Here is a 21,646-nt window from a genome sequence, read left to right on the forward strand (position 1 = left end):
TTGGGTGAGGGCGGAAGGGGCCGGGGCAGGGACGTGGCCGGGGCGCGGCTATGGCGGCGGCGAAGCCCGGGGGAGGCACCGGCAGCAGCACCAACCTGCTCTTCTCCTCCTCCGCCACCGAGCTCAGCTTCAACGTGCCCTTCATCCCCGTCAGCCAAGCGCCGGCCGCGCCGCCCGGCCCCGCGCTGCTGCCCGCCGGTACGGAGAGAGGGAGAGCGGGAGGGAGGGCAGCCGGGAGCGCTGGGGATGTGCGGGGTCCCGCCGGGTGCCGCCACCGCCGGGAAGGGCCGGTGGGGCCGGGGGAGTCCCCAGAGCCGAACCGGGGCTCTAGGGGGGGCTGAGGGCCGGGGGGGCCCGGTCTGTGTGGGCTGGACCCGGCGCTGGGAATTCCCGAGCCGGGTGTCCCTGGCTGTGCCTCAGCAGAGACACTGCTCGGAATTACATTTTCCGCTTTCCGGCACTTCATTCCTTCTACTTCCCTCTGCTTAATGCCTGTGTGTGTGCGGGTTTTAGCGCTGTGTCTAAGGACGGGCGCTGATCATCCGCTTCCAGCTCGCCGTGCTTCCATTCAGTGCCTACTGAATGTTTTCGTGGTTTTTAAACCCCTCTCTTATGTTATCTTCTCTTTCCCCGGTTTGAAAATAGCACGTTAAGCAGCCGCCTTAAATGTCCTTGTTAATTTAATCCTGGTTCTAATATCCTTTTCTCCCAAAGCTTTAATGGTGTTCCCAACACATGCGTGTGTAACTTAAAATCTGGTGTTCAGGCAGTTCCAGAGAAAGGAATGGATTTTTTGGCGAATGTGTTCAGTCAGAGATTAAAGCTGGAAGCATTAGAAATGCATCTAGAAACCAAATATTTCAAATTTTACTGTGTTGTGCATGTTGGGGTTGGACTAAAGACCTTTGAAGGTCCCTTTTAACCCAAACTGTTTTATGCTGAGTCTTCAAGACTTCATTTCAGCACTGCTGTATCTTAGCTAAAGTAAGTATTAATATAGCTGCAGATCAGTGCAGTACTTCTCTGTAGATTTAATAAAATGTTTGCCAAGTATGGCTTTGGAATAGTTTTTTAGATCAACTACATTTTTTTGATAGGAGGGATAAAAGCATTAAAATATTACTTCGACTTACTTGAGGTATCTAGGTAGTTGATACATTTACTAATTCCTTTGTGCAATCCTCATAGTTTTTCTTTCATGCAAATATACATTAATTTTTCATTAAGAAAATAAAACAATTTTGAAGTGCTGATCTGGCTAGTAGGCTTTACACAAATGGCTGTCCTGGCAATTTCCTGAACATTTTGAAGCTGGAGATAAAATCTGATGGGATTTGGTTAATGTGGTGAATCTTTTTCTCTCCTTGTGACTTATAATTTGATCAGATGAGGATCCATGGTTTTGCAGCTGGAGTGAATTGTGCTTGTTTGTACAACATAGTTTGTGCAAAATTAGGAGAAGTCAAGATAAACAGTAACGTTTTGTGTTGGAAAACTGCATGTGTGTACATATATACCTATAGGGGTTTTTTAGGCAGAACTTTTGTCACCCTCATTTTGCAAGGAAAGCTGCCCTTAGGCTAAATCTCCAAAACCTATTTGAAACTGGAGAATAGCAGGAGTTTTGTGAACATTCATTTGCTGAAGGCCCTGAGAGCTCTTGGGCACACTGCTGCCTGTTTGTGGTGGCCTGCCACGGTGAGGTGAAGGGCCTGCTCTGCTGCCAGTTGTTTGGGAAGCTGAGGGTTGCCAGTGTGGTTTGCAGCGTGCTTCTCTCTGTCCCACACTCTTTATGAAATGTGAAAGGAAGGTGGATTTTGTTGTTTAGAAGCTGAGACCTTTTATTTAGTAAAAATGGCTACTGCTTGCAGGCTGGTAGATGATCCCCAGACCTGACTTTAGAGGGGTCACTGGGTCTGAGGGATTTCAGCATTCTCCACAGAGAGATTTTGGTTTTGTTCCTCAAAGTCGGATCAAGTGCTGTAAGGGAGAGCAAGAGGAGTTTGAAGCAGGTGATGCCTCAAATTGACACCGTCTGCACAGACTAAATAAAAGATGGTTAAAATAGTTCTTTTTAATCTTGGCAGCTGCCTCTTTTATGATTAATTAATTAGAACAGCAGCTTCCTAGGGAGGCTTCTCAGTGGATTCCCCTGTACTCCCTAGGTGCTCCCTGTTACAGTTGTGTTGGCTGTGGATAAAGGCATTTGTTGTTGGCTGCTCACAGCTGCAGAGACTCTTGGTCTCTCTGCCTGGGGACTGAGCAGCAGAGATGTTCTGTGGTGTCTTCCCCTCAGCCTGGGCTCATTTGGCTGCCAGGCAGGTGAAACACTGAAAACATCTGCTGGTTTTGCAGATGGCACTGACTCCTGTTCCCTCAGGAGGCAGAGCTGCTCAGGCCATCACAGCCTGAGGTGAGCTTGCTGTGAGACCTCAAATCATGACAAACCTCCTTTTCCCCCACTCGTTCCTAGATCACTGCAAAATAGAAAACTGTGCTTGATCAGGACTTCTTTTATTTATTTTCTCCACGTGGAAGGGCATTCATGGCCTTGCATCTTTTTAAATCCTCTCCTGCAATTGTACAGAATGATTTTTATGCATCAGAGATGCAGCTTTTATGCAAGTCTAGAGTAGGATTTTTACAGAGAACTGGACTAAGTCCTGCTCATAAGTGGCTTAGGATCATGAGTTATAGCCACCTTGCAAGTTAGATGAGGAACCTTGAGAGGGCTCTGCTGAAGGAGGAGGCAGAATAAGAATGGATGGTTTAACCTGTAAGTTTGGCCTATTTAGGAATGTTTTTAAACTCTATCCTAAAAATAGGACATAAAGTCCTATGCTTATAGTCCTAGCTGTTTTCATGGTGAAAGGTATGAACCAAGGTTGCTCTTGCTTTTGAGGGATGAGTGAAGTTGGAAGGGATTTTAGTGAAGTTTTAGGTGAAGTTTTAGTGCCTGCCACATTGCCCTGGGAAGGTCCCGACTCCAGTTATATTTTGGTTTCTTATTTAATATTTGTTGCTTTTTCCGTGTACACTGAGTGACTTCCATGGTCCATTTTAAATGTTCTTGAAGACTTGGTATCTCCTGTTTCATTTTATGATGTGCTGAATCAAGGATGTGTAAACTTTATGGGGGCCAGCAGTTTTGGCCATAGCTGATGCTGGGTGTTCCAGAACATCTTGACCCCATGCAGTGATTTGAAGGTCTCACAAGATCTCTGGTGACCCTTTTGTTTTTGCAGATGATTCTGGAGAGGTTGGGGAAGAGGACAGCTTCCTGGGTCAGACATCAGCCAGCCCCAACCCCCCACAGACTTTCAGCTACTTCTCTCAAGTTCCCAGCAGCAGTGATCCCTTTGGGAATATTGGACAACCACCCTTAACAACTGTTTCAACCCCTGTCGGAGCACCAGCCTTCTCCAGACCTCCCACTTCACTTCCACTCGTGTCTGGCTCCCAGGATGGGCAAAATGCCTTTTCACCACATATTCCCAAATCCCAGGCTTACAGTGCCCCACCCACTTCGCAGGTGGGAATGGCCCCGTACCAGCCCCCTCAGCAGAGCTGTCCCCCGCCTGCCAGCACTGCCCTGCCCGTGGGCACCCCACAGCAGCAGGGCTACAACCCCTACAGGCACACCACCCTGAGCAGCAGGGCCAACCCCTACCTCACCCCCCCCCAGCTGCAGCAGAGCCACCCCCCTGCCACAGCGTCCCCTGTGCCACCCGTGCAGATGTACCAGACACCCCCGGGGCCGCTGACACAGGTACGTGACTCCTCCTGGCTGCCACAGCTAAACAAGTCACTTTGCTCTTTCAGCTGTGTGCTTTATCTTTTGAAGATTTTTTTTTTCTCTCTGCCAAAACCCCAGAAGAAGTCTTGAACTGTTTATAACAGCAAAAGCTTTTCACTAGAAGTAGCTTGGAACTCATGTTCCAGGATGTCTTCCTGATCTTTGAAGTGAGTGTACCCTGAGGCTGTAGCTCTGTGAGCCTCTGGGCATCAGAAACAAGATCAGGCTGTGAAGTTCTGTTGCTCTTTTCTGTGGGTTTCTGAGTTTGCTGAGTTTCAGCTGTGCTGCTGCATTTTTTGTACCTCAGCTTTAAATCAGGTCATTCAGCCACTTCAAAGATATGGGCTAAAATCTCTTTTTAAGCTGGTTTTGTTGGTGAAGCCAGAATTTTTTTTTAAACTAAGTCACATAAAATTGTCAGCAAATTCTTCGAAACAAATTGGTTGAGGATTTTGTGTGATTTTTTGTGTATAAAGCAATAATCCTTATTATTTTCTACCTGCACAAAATCACTATTAAAGTAATGCCAATAGGTTAATAAAACCTGGCATGTTTGCCTTGAAAATGGTAAAAGCTGTTTTTATTTTTGCCTGAGCTACTGTTATATTTCTGTTATCATGAATAAAGAATGTGAAGGTTATATAATGACAAAACATAGCAAAGGCAGTAAAGCCTAGACAGTCTGGAGTTTTAGACTATATAATTTCAGAACTTCTGTTTATTGGATTTTATATATTGTACAATATTTTGGTGCCCCTTTTTTTTCCCCCTTTAAATGTATCATCAACCAAGGCAGTTGCTGCTGCTGCTGACATCAGCTGCTTTTAGTTGTACTGACTGGGATTTTTGTAAAATTTGTATGAAATCATACATAAAATCAGTTCCTTTTCTTGTGCCACTGATGCTACATTTGAGTTTGCAATGTGCCTGTTCTGGTCACTTTGCAAGAAGAGAGCTGTAGCTGAAGTGGCCACTCATTAAAATTGGGAGTCTTTATGCAAAAGCATTATTATATGTAAATGAACAATGAGAAAAATATGGGTTTATTTTCATGTCAGTTTTTGTGGTTGTAAGAAACAAGTTCAGCTCAAGTTTTGAAAATTTAAGAGAATATTTAAAATCTCACTGGTTTTAGATAATCATGATGCTAAACCATGGCAGTTTTAGCAGTGTTTGTGTAATGAAATCCACATTCTTTCTCAGTTTGAGAAGGTGTAAGTTCTCAAACACATGATGAAGTGGACAGTACTTTTAGAATGGAAGGTAATGTTCTTGGGGAGGGAAACATGTTTGAAATACAGGTTCAGAGTATTTCCTGTAGCAAAATATAGAAGAGTTCTGTAAAAACCCTGTGAGACTAAGGTGCTGAGCCCATCTCTTTTCAGTTCCCACCGTCCCAGTCCCAGCTCCAGCCTGCCAGGCCTGCAGGGCCCCTGGTCCCAGCCCCTCCTGTGCTGCTGCAGAACCAATATGAGCCAGTTCAGCCCCACTGGTTCTACTGTAAGGAGGTGGAGGACAAGCAAATATGGATGCCATTCAGCATTCTGGATTCTGCAAAACTAGAGGAGGTCTATAATTCTGGTAAGTCCTGTCTTATCTAGAGGTGAGCAGAAGGACTAAAGAAAAATATTGGGGTAATGCCACTCATGTGTGTGGCAGTAATAAGTTATGTTTTGAAGATGTGTTTTTTGCCACTTAATTTATTTCACTGACATCATCACTGCTTGATGCTGTCAGTGTTAAGATCATTTGGTTATATATATATATATATATATGTATGTATGTATGTATATGTTATAGATACCCAAATGGATATCAGATTTTCATATAGAACTCCTGGTTATTTGTGTCTTGGGTTGCCTTTTTTTTAAACTGTCAGTTCTGGAGTAAGTGTTTGTATTTGGGAGTTCTTCCAAGCGTTTTGTTGTGTACAGAGCATATAGAAGCATTCTAGAAGCATCTCAGTGTTACAAAGCTTCTCTGCCATGGTGTGACTGTCAGTGCTAATGGCCTGATATTGATCACAGGAGTAGCTGGGGCTGGGCTGAGAGAGCAGAGATGTGTCAGTGTGAGAGCACGTGTGGCTGTGTCCCAGTCCAGCCTGACCCCAGAGCATGGTACTGAGCACAGAGCAGTGTCCGTGTGGTGAGCAGGTGTGTCTGTGTGTCCCAGTCCAGCCTGACCCCAGAGCGTGGTGCTGAGCACAGACAGTGCAGTGTCAGTGTGGTGAGCAGGTGTGTCTGTGTGTCCCAGTCCAGCCTGACCTCAGAGCGCGGTGCTGAGCACAGAGCAGTGTCCGTGTGGTGAGCAGGTGTGTCTGTCTGTCCCAGTCCAGCCTGACCCCAGAGCGTGGTGCTGAGCACAGACAGAGCAGAGCAGTGCAGTGTCCGTGTGGTGAGCAGGTGTGTCTGTGTGTCCCAGTCCAGCCTGACCCCAGAGCGTGGTGCTGAGCACAGACAGAGCAGAGCAGTGCAGTGTCCGTGTGGTGAGCAGGTGTGTCTGTGTGTCCCAGTCCAGCCTGACCCCAGAGCGTGGTGCTGAGCACAGAGCAGTGTCCGTGTGGTGAGCAGGTGTGTCTGTGTGTCCCAGTCCAGCCTGACCCCGAGAGCGTGGTGCTGAGCACGGACGGCGGGCGCTATGACGTGTTCCTGTACGAGCGCCTGAGGAAAGCCGTGTACTGGGACGAGGAGCCCTCGGAAGTGCGGCGCTGCCTGTGGTTCTACAAGGGAGACAAGGACAGCCGCTTCATCCCTTACACTGAGGACTTCAGTGACAAGCTGGAGGTTAGTAAGTCACAGAGGCCTTGTTTTAATTAGTTCATTGTGTTAATCGCCTTAGAAACAGTTCTTTCTGTTTCATGAAGATGATTTTCAGAGTGCACTTTCTGGAACGTAAGCAAACCCTGGAAAGAGGAGTGTCTAGAAGGCCACATTGCTCCTGCATCAGTCTTGCACTGCTGTCATCTAAAATTTACTTGTGTAGTTCTACATGTGACATTTTTATATAAAGAAAGTTTTGTAAATTTTTACTGTGGCATTACATGAGGCCACAAAATACTGAGAATGTTGCCCTGCTGACTTTATGTAACTTGTTTTGTTTCAGGCAGAATATAAAAGGGCTGTAACTACAAATCAGTGGCATCGGCGACTTGAATTTCCAAATGGGGAGACAATTGTTATGCATAATCCCAAGGTAATAGATTTTGGCAATTGTGTCTTGCAGGATTCATTAAGGGGGAGTGAGCAAATGGATGGAAGCATAAATTGAATGTGCTCTTAATCTTGCGTGAAACGTAGCAGTTGTTTGTTCTAGGTGTGTGTGTGCATTAAAGATGATCAAGTTTACAGAACACTGAACTTGTGCTTGCTTCAATGTGCTGTCATGTAGTTAAAAGACAGCATTTCTGAAACCTAAAGAGAAGAAGGGTTTGCATAGTAAATATTTTGGCTAGGCATAACTGGCAGCAAATGGTCAGCAATTTGAATTGATTTAACCTCAGTCTGTACCAAATGAAATTAAAACAAAGAGCTTTCATGTGCAGAAGAGCACTAATCTAGCTATAAGGTAAATAGTTTCTTTAAGGCCTGAGAAGGTTTCTTCTTATTTTTAGGCCATGAGAAAGTATAGCAAGACAAGCTTTAAAAGTTCTAAATACTCTGTGAACAGTCTCATGTGATTGAAACATGGACTTCAGCCTTATTGATCAATACTGTTAACTGTTCACTTATCACAAATGCAGTAATTAATACACAGAGCTATCCAAGGAACAGAATCATGGTTGCTCCTACTTGAAATGTTTAATAATCCTGGTTAGGGAATTCTGTTCAGTAAAAATCTAGAGAAAGAGCATTTAAATCACTTGGTGTCATAAATATGAGTTCAAACTGTAAGTCCTATAAACAACTGTACTACTGAATTATTTACTTTTTAGGGTTTCTGGACTACTTCAGATGCTGTTGTCTTTCTCTGAAAAGCACTGCACTTATTTTTTTCCATTTCCCCTTGTGATAGAGGTGTTGTAAATCAGGTAGCACTCAATTTCCTCACATTAGAAGTAATCTGCTAAGGAAGAGTAGATACTGGAGACTAGGAAGGAGGAGCTTGAATAATGCCTGGCTGGGGAGTTAAAATGGTGATTCTGAACCATGAGCAGGCCCAGCTTCTTCACCTAGTGGTTACTTTGAGTCATCAGTTTGCTTTTCACACTAATGGGGATTTTGTGGAAGAAAACATTTGATTTTCAGATGAAAGGTAAAGCAATCCAAAAGTGTGTTGAACTATGCAGTGCTGTCAGACTAACAGTATGAGTCACGAGGCTTTTCTGTGCTTGGAATTGGACACTGTGTTTGTTGCAGGTCATAGTTCAGTTCCAGCCTTCTGCCACACCAGATGAATGGGGCACCTCTCAAGATGGGCAGGCAAGGCCAAGGGTAGTGAAACGTGGAATTGATGATGACCATGATGAGATTCCTGATGGTAGGTGATGAGATTCCTGGTGCACTTGGGTCTGCACTGGGAGCAGTTTGTGTGTGCAGAAGCTGGACAATGGTGGGTGGAGTGGTTGTGTGCTGTTCATGCCTGGAGTCTAAAGACTAAAGTTATTCCTTCATCTCAGCTGTTTGCTGAGGTTATCTGGTTTTGGGGTGTTTTAATCCTGTGGGCTCCGTTATGTCCTGAACCATGTTAGGTAATAGGCTTATTAAACAAGTGTGTATGACACTTGCTAGACTCCTGAACTTCACTCCTGCTGTATATATTGGTACTCTGAATGTTTTCCTTGTTTTTTCCTACAGGAGAAATGTCCCAAATTGACCATCTGGTATTTATGGTTCATGGCATAGGTCCTGTATGTGACTTGAGGTTTAGAAGCATTGTTGAATGTGGTAAGTTTGGGCTTGTATAATGAGCAGTTGTATTCTTGCTGTTTAAATGTGGCTCTCTCTAGCTCATATTTAGATAAACACATCTTCCTAAGTTTTTTTTAAAGAAAAGTCTCTAGTGTTAAGAAATTCAGGTTTTTCATTATTATTTTCCAAAGGCAGAACCTGTGTTCTGTCAAAGTTGAAGCTTTAGCTGTTATTATCCTGCTCACCAGGATAATAACAGCTCACCAGGATAATAAAACCCCCCTCACCACACATCCCACAACCCAAATCACCCTGCAAGTGTGGTAGTTCTCAATACCACACTTGCATGGTGATTTGGGTTTTGGGATGTGTGGTGAGGGGGGGTTTTTGGTTGGTTTGGTTTTTTCTTTTTGTGGTGTGAGTGGATGTGTTTGCTTTGTGTGGCTTGGTGTGTTTGCTTTCTTTTTTTTTAATACACTCTGGTAGAACTGAGTAAATTAACAAAGCCCTCTCTGGTTATGGTGTGAACAGGCAATCATTGTGAGATAAATAGAAGCTTGCTAAAAAATCCACTCTAACATAAATGAGTACTTTCTTATTGTTAGAATGGTAATACTTGAAAAGATTTTTCCAGTTTTCAATTTGCATCATTTGTATTCTGACTATCTGTGAAATTAAGGGGAAGGAGGGACTATTTGTGTGTTACTTGAGTTCTGCAGCTATCAGATTTTCATTATTCTTTTTCTTCACAGTTGATGATTTTAGGACTGTTTCTCTGAAGTTGTTGCAGACTCACTTTAAGAAGTATTTGGAGGAAGGCAAAGTGAGCAGGGTGGAATTCCTTCCAGTTCACTGGCACAGTTCTCTGCATGGAGATGCAACAGGTGTAGACAGGTGAGGTGAGGGTGTTGTTTAATGTTGAAAACATCTTAAAAGCTGCTGTTTAATGGGTTATGGAAAGTGGAGAAAAAGAGCAATTCATATGTGTGTGACTGGATTAGAGAATTGCAGATTTTTTAAAATTAACATTTTGATGAGGAGTATTTGGAAAGCTGGAAGGGCTTGAGGAATATTTCTCTTGTTTATTTTCATGCACACAACTTTTCAGTTCAGGATTTGCATGAGAGTGGCCAATGCGCGATACTTGATGAGTGAGTGTGTAGAGATTGTGATCAGAAGGATGAGGTGGTGAGTCTGGAGATGTTCTGTCCATGAGGTGTGCACAATTTAGAGTAGAGAGTTTTCTGTTCTTTAATTTCCTGCAGTCTGATTGAGTTTCACCCTTTCTGAGGAAGGCATTGAGCCCTCTGTCCAGTCCTAGAGGAGTGCCTGAATTATGATTAGGCACTTGAGCTGAGGGGTTCTATTTTTGAAGCAAAGTATCTATACTTGGGTAAGAATGTTACAGCATTTAAAAATCTGTTTTAAAATCCTTTCTCTGTGCCTACCCCTCTGCTATGACTTCAGAGTTCAAGCTGTTTCCCTTGCTCAAATCTGGGGAAGTAAAAATTGTGAGGGTGGCAACCAGTGGCACTTAATGTGATGCTGATGCTCTCCAGACTGTTGTAGCTCAGTGAAATCACACTGCTTTGCTCCAGCCTTGCTGTTTTATTTGCATTTGAGCACTGCATGAAGAGGGAGCCTTATTCTGTTAATCAAACCAGACAGTCTCAAGTCTATAGCAATTCCAGTGCAGCTGTCTTGACTCCAGGCAGGCAGATGGTGATGCCAAGCTTCTTCTAAAAGAGAGTATTGCCATTCTCTGAGTCTAATTTTATATGCAAGTTCCTTTTTCTCTTCCACTTCAATCTGCTCACCAAACTTCCCTGGTGCTTCATGAGAGTAGTGTTGGAATAGAGAAGAGGTTATTTCAGGCATTCCCTCAGCCTGGAGAGAAAAGAAAATAGCTGTATCTTTCTGAAATATTACAATCAGCAGGTATCATTAATGTGTGAATATGCAACAAGGCCAGAAGGCTGTAGGGTTTTTAAAATCTCTTTAGAGACCCTTTCTGTAGCATTTACATTGCATTAATTTCAAAAGCTAACAAATTTCTCACGAGCGTTTCTTAAAAGCCTTTCATGCTTTTAACGATTCTGTGTTACCAGGAACATAAAGAAAATCACTTTGCCGAGCATTAGTCGCCTGAGGCACTTCACCAACGAGACGCTGCTCGACATCCTGTTCTACAACAGCCCCACCTACTGCCAGACCATCGTGGATAAAGTGGGCATGGAAATGAACCGCCTGTACGCGCTCTTCATGAGCCGCAACCCCGACTTCAAAGGGGGAGTCTCTGTGGCTGGGCACAGCTTAGGTGATTGTCTGAGGAATGCTGCTTTTATCCCAAATCAGTGCCTCTTAAAAGGAAAATGGCCCCTTTGTTATCCATAAAACTCAAAGTAGCGGTTAGGGCATGGCTGTCTTTCAGAAAACAGCTGACAAACTCCTCTCAACAGCTGAGTTTATCAGGCTTTGAGAGAAAGTTACTTCTCTTCATGAAAACTTAGTGTCTCATCTGTGTTTAAAAGTTAACAGATTATCTGGTGACTTGTTAGGTGGGTGATGTCTGTGTCTCAGAACCCCACTTAGTAAAAGTACAATCATTTTTATAGAATAAGTGTTAGAGCAGAATATTGACATACTGGTTTGGACTGGAACTTTTCCTCCTGTTCACCAAGCAGTCTCAGGTGTTTAAGGAAAAATAGTTTAGTCCTGGCAACTACATAAAGCATGAGCAGGGAAGAAAAGGGGCTGCTTTTAGCTTTTTATGTTCATGTTGAGTATTTTCATTCAGCCATCTCTTGATCAAGCTATACCATGACATTACTATTGCATATAAATCTTGCTCAAGATTTAGGGACAGGAAAACCTGATATTTTCCCCAAATCAACTCTAATCCCTGTTTGCAGGTTCCTTAATTCTATTTGACATATTGTCTAACCAGAAGGACTTGGCTTCATCAGTAAATTCTGGGCCATTCTCTGGTGTTAATGGGAATGTGAAGGATGTGGCTGCTCATGATAAACAGGTAATTTGCATGCTGGTCTTTCCAGGTCTATAGATCTGATATTTTCAATCTTTTTTTTCTTAAGTTTTCAGACTTTATTAGCTGAACCAAATCTGTGGGTTTTGATAGTACATTTAAACACATTAATGGAAAGATGCTGTTTTGTAAATATTGTAATTTCTCAGGACAAATTAATTAGCTCTCTCTTATGTTTCAAGTAGGCCAGTAATGAGATTTGGTGGTGAACATCAGCATTGACCCTTGTGAACATGTAGCTTGGTCTAACAGTAAATGATGGGGCAGATGTATAAAAGGGAGAGAATTTGTGTTTAGACTAGAAATGGTGACCAGTTGTTTGAGGAATAAAAGGAAGCATTTTTGAGTGTTTTGTCTCTCACAGTAATTTTTAAATATTTATTTTGCAGTTCTATTTTAGTGCAAAATTTGTGTCCTGCTTCATTAAAAATTGATACATATTTACAGAGCTTGCTTGATAATGTTTTTAAGAGAAAATAGTTCAACTTGGTTTTGCTTGCTGCTTACTGGTTTCCCACTTTTAGAGAGTGTGATTCTGTTTGTGTGCTATTTTGTTGAGATGACTGAAGATACCAGTTCCTTGGGCTCCTCCATTGCTACTTCTGCTGATGACCTTTGTGAGGCTGAAGCAGAGGAAGATGTTCCCACTCTGCAGAAGACTCTGGAAATGCTCAGTTTGTCGGAGTACGTGAGCACCTTCGAAAAGGAGCGGATCGACATGGAGTCTCTGGTACTGAAATCTTCACTGCACCTGCAGGGGCTGCCCAGGGAATGGAGCTTTATGTTTGGGTTTTCTTCTTGTTTTGTTTTTCCTCTCAGTGCCCATGAGAGCAGTTGCAAAGATAAGATCATCAATGCATGACTTGAAGACTCAGTGTTCTGCAGCTCTTGTTTTTTCTTGATGTGGTGCATCCACCCAGTTGCTAGGGCACTCTGTCTTCTTAATTTTTTGTATTTTCTGTAGCTTTATAAATTGACTTAACAAATTCATAAGTCATTGCCAGTATGAAATTATTCATTTTACTAGAAAAATAAATTTTTATGTGTGTGTTTGGTGTTTGTTTCTTTAGCTCATGTGTACAGTTGATGACCTGAAGGAGATGGGGATACCTCTTGGACCAAGAAAGAAAATAGCTAATTTTGTAAAAGACAGAGCAGCCAAGCAGGTAAATACATATTCAGGATGGAAGTTAAAAGTTGTTAAGCAAATGTTAACAAGCTTCTATTCTTGAATACTCTTGTTAACATCCTGAATATATTAAAGGAATTTTGACAGCTGTGAAATTAACCTTTTTTCTCCCTAACTTTAAAACTTTTCTCAAAAGGAACAAAAGAAAGCAGTAGCAGAAAAGAAAGCAGTGCTGGCTGCCACACTCCAGACTCAAGAAGACACCCAGAAATCAAAAGAGGCAGTTTCTCCTGTGTCACCTTCAGAGCCTGGTCAGATGCACTCAAAGAGGAAGCTCCCAGTTGGTGCATCTGTGTCTTCTGTGAACATCGACTATGAGTATTTTGAAATTGGAACTGGCCAGGTGAGACTGTGTAGATCTAAATGAGCTGAACAATTTAAAGGATTTGATCAGTCCTCTCTTTTTACTTTAGTTTTTTTAATGTTGATGACCTTTTGCTAGTTCCTTTGAAGCTGACAGTTCTGAGAGATGATGTGTCTGATTTCCCTCTGGTAGGTTTCTGTGGTTTACAGTGCACTGGACTTTGAACCAGATATTTTCTTTGCTCTTGGTTCCCCAATTGGTGTGTTCCTTACTGTGAGGGGTGTGGAGAAGATTGATGAAAACTACAGACTCCCCACCTGCAAGGGGTTCTTCAATATCTATCACCCAGTGAGTAGCAGTGCTTTTGACATTTGATTTTAGTTGATGTAGATGACAAAACAGGCAGAATACCAAGTTTTACTTTGAGCATTATACCTCTTGTTCCCCTATGTACATTTCCTAAAACACTTCCAGGTATAGGTTGTTTTCATAGTATTTGCCTTGTTTCTTTTCAGAATTAAGGAAGTTTTTTGGGGGGGTTGTTAGGATTTTTAAAATTAATTTGAGGCCACTCTTGTAGGTTTTTATGGAATATTTGTGGTTTTGCATGCAGTGTTTGTTCTCTGTCTCATTTTGTTTAACAGTTTAACGTTCATAGAGATTGAGTGCAAGGAAATCTTGCTGTTGTGTTTTCTCATTAGAATCCCCTTCTGTAGGGAGAACAAGACCAAGGTAATTCATGAACCTGCTTAATGTCATGAACTGAATTTCTGTAAATTCAAATAGTGCAGAAATGAAAAATGGTTGTCTATAATCCATAAATAGGGATTTTTTTCACTGAAATGTGATAAATAGAATAATTTTAAAGATAACTAAATGTCAATGTGTTGTCTCTTAACAGCTTGATCCAGTAGCTTACAGGTTAGAACCAATGATCATTGAAGACCTGGATTTAAAACCAGTTCTCATTCCACATCATAAAGGCAGAAAAAGACTTCATCTGGGTAAAAAGAAAACTTACTTCATATGGATCCTATTCATTATTTCTCATTTGATGCATCAGAATATTGTAAGATTTTAAGAGATTGATTAATATCCCTGGATATCTCTGACTCCATATTTTTCCTAAACATCAGAGGTGATTTCCCCCAGCCCCATAAGCTGGGCATTCACAATTCCATTCAAAAGTAACACTCACATTTCCTCCAGATTTAACCTTCTCATTACCAAAGTTCTATTAAGACATTGCTTGATCACCTTCATTTCTAAGAAGCTGTGAAACAGAAACTAAATTTATTGGTGTTCCTAACGACCACCATGGTCTGTTCAACCAGTCTGTTCAGTGTTGGCAGCCCTGAGGGAAAAGGAGCTTCTGTGGCCATTGGAGGGCAGGGACTGACTTTGTTGCTCATGGCTGCACATCAGACCAAGGTGCTCCACTTAAATTTTGCACTTCTAATAAGGAAAGTCAGTTTTGCTGTTGTGCAAGTTCACAGAGCCCTGCTGAAAGCCTCTGTTCAGGCACTTGGAAAGATTCTGTCCTTTGGAATTGTCCATTAGAGTGAGTCTGCTTTGCTAGACTACACAAGATACTTGTTTCAGGTTACAGCTCTCCAAAAGTGTGTATAGTAAAGGAGAAAAAATATGGTTTGTTGCTCCTTGTTGTTTTGACTTTGATCTGGGTGGATTCATTGACCCATTCGGTAAGAAGGCAATTGTGTGTTAATTGCATTCCACCTAATATTTTCAAATGGAATGGAGAAGTAAGAAACATGCATTAATTTTTATGTGTATTAATTGCATTTCACCTCATCTTTTAAAATGGAATGGAGAAGGAAGAAACACACATTAATTTTTATGTGTATTAATTGCATTTCACCTCATCTTTTAAAATGGAATGGAGAAGCAAGAAACATGCTTTTATGACATAGCAGGCCTGTTTCTGCTGCTAATTGAGATGTTTATTGAACAGAACTTTATCATTCTGCTTTTAGTTGGTAATTTTAAATCCTTCTGAATTCAATTTTTGGTGTGTTTTTTTTCTTTCTCAGAGCTGAAAGACTCTCTGTCTCGTATGGGATCTGACCTGAAGCAGGGCTTTATTAGCTCTTTGAAGAGTGCATGGCAGACCCTTAATGAGTTTGCACGTGCTCATACATCTTCAACCCAGCTGCAAGCAGAGCTGGAGAAAGTAGCTAACCAAATTAAAGAGGAGGAAGAAAAGCAAGTGGTGGAAGGTACATGGACACCTTATTGGTTTTTCTGTAATTTACTTGTCTCAAATAAGTTGACACTTGAGTATCCCAGTGACTGTTTGCTATTGATTTTCCTGACCTTGTTAAGGAGATCTCTGCTAAATGCCAGGTTCCCACCAAAGCTGCTCTGTCACTCTCCTCCTCAGCTGGGTGTGGGAGAGGAATTACAATGAAAGCTTTGTGGGTTGGAGTGAGTTCAGGGAGAGATCACTCAGCAGTTACTTCTTTAGAAAACTGTTAAAACTGTTAGGAAAGAAGTAAGCCTATAGTTCAGTAACCTTTCTGAACCATGCTGGGCAGTTCAGGTTATTATTGTCTTATCACAAACATTTGGAAATTACACAGAAAAATGGCTAATATTCCTTAATTATAGTCAAGCAGGCTGTGCTTGAAAATAGTTTAAATGTGAAACTCCTTGATTTTAGCTGAGAAGATCACTGAGAGTGCAGACCCTCCAAAAGATGAAGATGTTTCAGTGAAGGTTGGGATGCTGAACGGAGGGCGTCGCATCGATTATGTTCTACAAGAGAAGCCAATAGAAAGCTTCAATGAGTACCTGTTTGCTTTGCAGAGTCACCTGTGCTACTGGTAAGGGGAGATGCCTGTGATTCCAGAAACACTGCTCAAGGGACACAGTGTATGTGATTGCCCAGGAGTGTCGGGCTCAGGGTGTTGTGCTTGGATGTCACTATGTGATAATCCTACTTCAAAGTAAAATTCTGTGACCAAATCTGTTTGCAGTAAAGACATTGCACATTCTTCTCTTGACCCTTTGACACTCCAAACACACATTTTAAGCTACTGTCATTTTCAAAACAACGAGAGCTCTGGAAGCATTTTCACAACTGCAGCTTTTCAAATAAAACTGTTCACGAAGGATTTTTATTGGACTACAATAAGTGGTAAAACTTTATTGCTTCTGGCAGAGCAAAGGATTTGTGAACTATATTTAACAACACACCTTGGAATGTAATAGCCAAGCTTGGGTGTCAGCTGTGAGCTGTGCAAAGTGATGTTGGTGAGGAGGAGTGACTGGTCTCTCATTTTGAGTTCAGCAGGTGCTGGACAAAGAGTGCTCTACCTTCTTTCTGAAGGTTTTCATTTTCAGCAGGTCATTTTAGCAGCAGGCATTTTTTCCAGAGGTTAAAACACAGCTCTGAAGGCATTACCTGAAGGGACTCATTAGAGCCATCATCACTTGAATGATGAAGCTCAGCACCTGCCAGAGGAGGGGTTCCTGGCTGCTGTGAGCACTGGGCTGTCAGCGTGACCCGGTGGTGGCAGTGCCGTTCCACAGGCAGGGCTGAAGGGAGCAGAATTCCTTCCACAGGGTGGCAGCCGATCACTGCCAGGATCTTAAAAGCCTGGTACCTGTGCCTGTTTTTGTCATTCGAGTAAGGAAGATAAGCGCAGTGATTAATGACCCGAATAGGAGAGCATTTTTTTCCTGAGGAATGGTGGGAAAAGCTTTAAATGAAATGCTCTGAGTGTTGGAGAGATTGGAGCTTCTGTGTTGAACCTTCTGCTTGCTTGTTTGCTGCTCATTTAATGCAGAGACCATCAAGAGAGGTCTGTGCTGAATTGTGGAATGTACATGTATTCCCTTAGCTTCTGTGTTTAATTCTGTACAGGTCTTCTGCAAATCATGTTCCTCACGTTTGGAGGATCACACTTCTGACCATCTAAATCTCATTCACTGCTCCCTATATGATTTATTTTAAAAAGCACAGGAAGCTGCCCTCATCAAACAACTCCTGCAGCTCAGGAACTTTGTTAAAATTTGCCTGTTTAACATTGTTATTTTTTGTGTTGGTATTGTTTATGTGTGTTTAAATAGCATTTTATAGATGAAGAAGAAGATTAAGTCTCTTCATGTTAACTTTAAATTCAGATAGCCTGAAGCTTTGCTTTTTGAAAAGAGGAGGGAACACAGCCACTTGGAAACATGGCACTTGAATGATACTAATCTTTGAATTATTGGAGATCTATCTAACATTTTAGTGGTAAGCAAGAGAGGAAGACTATGGGTGTTTAACATGGTCTGTTTACAATTAAGGGCCTGCCAACTAGAGAAGAATTAGAATATTGCTGCTAGAACTGGGCTAATTAATGGAGTGGGACAAAATGAGTAGGATGAGTGTGGAATACATTCAGAACAAAAAGTGAAACATTATTTGAGGAGATTAAGACAAGGAAGTAGCATCAAAGAAGTGGTTAGAGGAGGGCATTTGGAATTGCAGCACAGGACATTAGGGAGGACAGGAGGAGGAAATGCAAGAGAAAAAAGGTAAATGCATAGGCGAGGGTAGATAGCAGAACTAATTCAAAACTTGTGTAGAATTACAGCTTGAAGGAAGCTGGCAGAGGTAAGGCCATGTTCATGACAAATAAATACTGGGCCAAGAGGTTGTGCAAACTCTTTGGAGAGCTGAAATAGGCTGGAATGTGACTTAGGAGAATTAGAAGATGGATCATATTGAACTAACTTTTTCCTTTTTTTTCTTCCCTTTTTTCCTTTTGTTTTATTTATTCCATTCCTCATAGGGGATCTGAAGACACTGCCTTGCTGTTTCTCAAAGAAATATACAGGACCATGAATATCAATCCTGAGCAGCCACAGCATTGATGTATAAAAACATGAATTTGTAAGTTTGCTCTAATGTAACTTGTGTGCTCATATCAAATTCAGCTACAGCTTAGATGTCTTTACTTTCCCTTTCTCCTCTGAAGTTTAAATTACGAAGCAGACAGCCATAAAATGTCATTTTGATTGCAAAAAACAATTTCTAAACTTGAATGCAGAGGAAGTCTTTTTCTTCTTCCTTTCATTTCCAGAAGATATTTGATCTTAGTCCTTTTGGTACTGGATAATAATTGCTACTACAAATACAACCAAAGTATGATCTCTCTCTTCTGCTTCTCCCTCAGTTTTTTGTTCAGTGAATGTTCAAGAATAGGAAAATGTGGTGAAATTGGATATGATGAAACTTTATTTACAGTGCAGTAGATTAAAGAACCCCAAAAGTGTTTCACTGGTGAATGTAAATACTGGATTGTTTCACCAGTGGTGCACATTTGTCAGCAAAAAGCTGTTTGTCTCCTAAGAAAGTGTTAAACATTACTATTGATAAATTAATCAGACCCTTATATAGGTCAGTATTTTATTATCTTTGTATAGATTAAGAATTTCAGTAGAACAAGTGAAATGACACAGCATGGAAATCTACTTTGGAAAGAAATTAAATACATGGTACAGTTGAGTATCTTAGATCTGAAATATTCTTGCAGGTATTTTTATTTTAAGCTGTAGGTTTCCAGACTAAGGATCTGTGTTGTACCAGTTTGCCTCACTGGTTGTTACAGAAAAGAAAATACTTTCTTTTGAGAGGCATGGAAGAAATAATATGCACCTTGCCTTTTTGGAATCATACAAGCTAGTTTCTGATGTATTTCTCCATTTTCAGAAGAGCTGATAATGTCAAGGTACATAAATACCCAGCATGAAGAGAAATGCTTGACATTTCAGAGGAATATTTTAGGTATCTTTCATTGCTACCATACAGTTTTAGTACTCTTTTGTAACAGAATGCTTCTGATGGTCAGTTGATAGCAGCTTCTTTTTTTTAAATAAAATGTCAAGGCTGATCAAACACATTTCTTTGAAGCATGGAGAGGTAAAAGGAAAAAGGCACCAGCTGGCTGCACAGCTCTGACAGTGCTGTATCAGTCATCACAATGGCTTATGCACAGTTTCCAGTCACAGTTGCAGAATTTTTTCTCTGCTATTTCTTGATGATGGCTCTGGTTGAAATCATAGGAATCTCATTGCAAAGGGAAAGCCTTTCAGCCTCATTGCAGGGGGGAATGGGGTGTGATGATTTATCAGTGCAGAGCTCAGAGGAGTTTGCTCTCAGCTGCAGCAGACACTGGGATAATTGTGGTTTTTTGAGGACTCCACTGCTGGGGAACAGTTCAGCAGGATGTCACACAGCAAAGCACAGTCAGGGAAGTCTGTAATTCCATCAGGAATTGCTCACAGTGTTCCCCAGCACTGGTTTGACTGGACAGTGTGTGAGACTGGGATTCAGATACCAGAGGCCTAAATGGGAGGGCAGATTGCACTGAAGTGGTGTCTTGGGAAGGCTGCACACCACAAGACCAGGAATCTTTTCCACATGACAAGAAATGTCTTTCCATGTGCTGAGTTAAATATTATCACATCACAAGGAATTACTGAAGTGGAAAATTCTCCCTCAGTGTTAGCAGTCATGTGGGTTTTTCTCTTTTTTTCTGTTCTTTTAAGACCTTCAAATGTGAAAGGTGGCAGTGTGAAGGTAATTATTACCAGTGGTGCCTCTGACAGCAACATCCATTTTATTCTGTGAGAGTGGCTTGATTTAGCTCTTCTAGAAGCTGCTCTTTGTGAAACAGTAGTGTAAGAAAGAAGTGCACCAGCAGATTAAACCTTGGACATATAAACTGTCACCATCCTCACTAGGATAATTTATTACCAAAAGCTAAAGAATCTAACAGCTGGTTAAAATGTATAATTAATGACACCCTATTAGCAGTTGTTGTGAGCTTTTTCTGTTTGCAGTTGTAATTGCCAATTTATGTCCACAGAAAGTACATTTCAGAGTCTTGCTGTATGAAAAGTTTGATTAAAAACATGTATGGATTTTTAGATCTTTTTGAACCTTCTTGAAATTGAATGGTGGCATATTTAATATGATCAGTACTACTGCAGGAATAGAAAACCTGATGGATTTCCTATTTCCAATATGTCCATGTTCTGTTTTCTCTTGCTCCAGCAGACCTGGTGAAAACCCCTCTGAAGAACATCTGGTATTTTCAGAGCTGCATATGAGAGGAGAAACATCAGAGGGTTTTTTCCTGCCATTCCAGAACTTACTTGGATTCTACCTTCTTGAGTCACTTCAAGCAAACTTAAGTTATGAGATGATCAGGACTGTCATTCAGGAGATGGATGGAATGACACAGTTTTGATCTTAAAGCAGCTCAGTTGTACCATTGCCAAATACAAGGAGATTGAAGGAGGTTTTTTTTGGCATGCAAATCATAACTTCTCTCCTTCAGCTCTCCTGTCTCAGCTGGCTGCCAGACATCTTTGCCTACCAAGGCAGCATGTCCTCAGTAAAAAGGACTTGATGAGAAACAGCAATAATCTACTGTTCTTGACACATTTGTTCATGCCCCTTTAAGAAATGAAATGTGAACTGTGGTTATAACCATCTTTAATACAGATTACACAAACCAGTTCATATTTACTAAAAACTAGCAACCAGAATAATTTTCTTACTATTGTAAGTGTGATGGAGATTATTTTATAAAGACCTTTTTAAGCCTCTGTTAAGAGTTTTATTGTGGCTTTTTTTTAAGTAAAAATGAACTTTTGACTTTGAAAATATTAGAAGTTTGTTACAGCTAGTTCATTGTTCACATATCCTGAAATGAACGATTTAAAATGACATTTTGATCTGGTAATTATAGAATCACAGACTATTCTAAGTTAATTAAGGCAATTTTAGTGAAACTAGGCTGCAGTTATGAGAACTAAAACACTTACCTTGACCTTGCAGTTTAACATCTCAGAACTGTTACTGTAAATAGGAACCTGAAGCTTATGGGTGCTAGATAATAATCTAGATGCAGCCCTGCAATCCAGACTCCATTTTCATGTAATGAGGTTGAGGTGAGTTAGGTATTGTGAAACCCTTGGAATTAATGTCTCTGAGTACTGAGCTTCTGTAGCTTCAATTTACACACACATTGTGGCTTTCCTTAATATTAGTGGCTTAACCTTATTCCTGACTATTTGCCTCTGTTATTGCAGTAAACAAATTTTGAAATGCAGTATGATTTTTTTTTTCCTTGATATATGTAAAATACACATTATTGTGTATACAAATTGATGGCTGTAATTAAAATTACCTTACTTCCAGTGAGTCTTTTCAACAAGGTTTTGTATTTAAACACACAGAATAGTTTGGAGGGTTGCTTAGTCCAACTTCCCTGCTTAGGGCCTTGTCAAGGCTGGAGATCCTTTGCCTCTCTGGCCCTGGTGTAAGGTTTGACTGCTTGGATTGCAGGATTTTCTTCTGGTCCACAGTTGAAATTTTCTGGGTGGGCTTGTATCTGTGGCCTTTTGTCCTTTCTCTGCATCTTCAGGAATAACATCTCTGTCTTTT

The 21,646-nt window shown here is 41.3% G+C and overlaps 1 protein-coding gene across 2 annotated transcripts; it reads left to right on the top strand.

The window, feature by feature from the left end:
- The first annotated feature begins 27 nt into the window (after nt 1-27).
- SEC23IP (SEC23 interacting protein) lies at nt 28-21,399 on the top strand. 2 transcript variants are annotated; one of them, XM_036385746.2, is made up of 19 exons: nt 28-198; nt 3,246-3,769; nt 5,182-5,377; nt 6,386-6,579; nt 6,899-6,988; nt 8,152-8,272; nt 8,590-8,679; nt 9,396-9,537; nt 10,752-10,960; nt 11,556-11,674; nt 12,249-12,419; nt 12,760-12,855; nt 13,015-13,221; nt 13,375-13,530; nt 14,084-14,186; nt 15,234-15,419; nt 15,863-16,025; nt 17,982-18,082; nt 20,249-21,399. In XM_036385746.2, the coding sequence occupies exons 1-18, from the start codon at nt 51-53 to the stop codon at nt 18,061-18,063; spliced, it is 2,997 nt and encodes a 998-aa protein (XP_036241639.1). In that variant the 5' UTR covers nt 28-50; the 3' UTR covers nt 18,064-18,082; nt 20,249-21,399. The 2 variants fall into 2 exon arrangements, with proteins under 2 accessions (XP_036241639.1, XP_036241640.1); XM_036385747.2 differs by having other exon boundaries at nt 20,252-21,399.
- Nucleotides 21,400-21,646: the final 247 nt, after the last annotated feature.

Source organism: Molothrus ater, chromosome 8 (genome assembly GCF_012460135.2).
Source record: "Molothrus ater isolate BHLD 08-10-18 breed brown headed cowbird chromosome 8, BPBGC_Mater_1.1, whole genome shotgun sequence".
In the NCBI taxonomy this organism is placed as follows: Eukaryota; Metazoa; Chordata; class Aves; order Passeriformes; family Icteridae; genus Molothrus; species Molothrus ater.

Bases quoted from the DNA above. Each gene is read 5' to 3' on its own strand.
- SEC23IP (XM_036385746.2), top strand. From the start codon at position 51: ATGGCGGCGGCGAAGCCCGGGGGAGGCACCGGCAGCAGCACCAACCTG. The intron at 199-3,245 runs GTACGGAGAGAG...TTGTTTTTGCAG, and splicing joins CCCCGCGCTGCTGCCCGCCG to ATGATTCTGGAGAGGTTGGG. The intron at 8,273-8,589 runs GTAGGTGATGAG...TTTTTCCTACAG, and splicing joins CCATGATGAGATTCCTGATG to GAGAAATGTCCCAAATTGAC.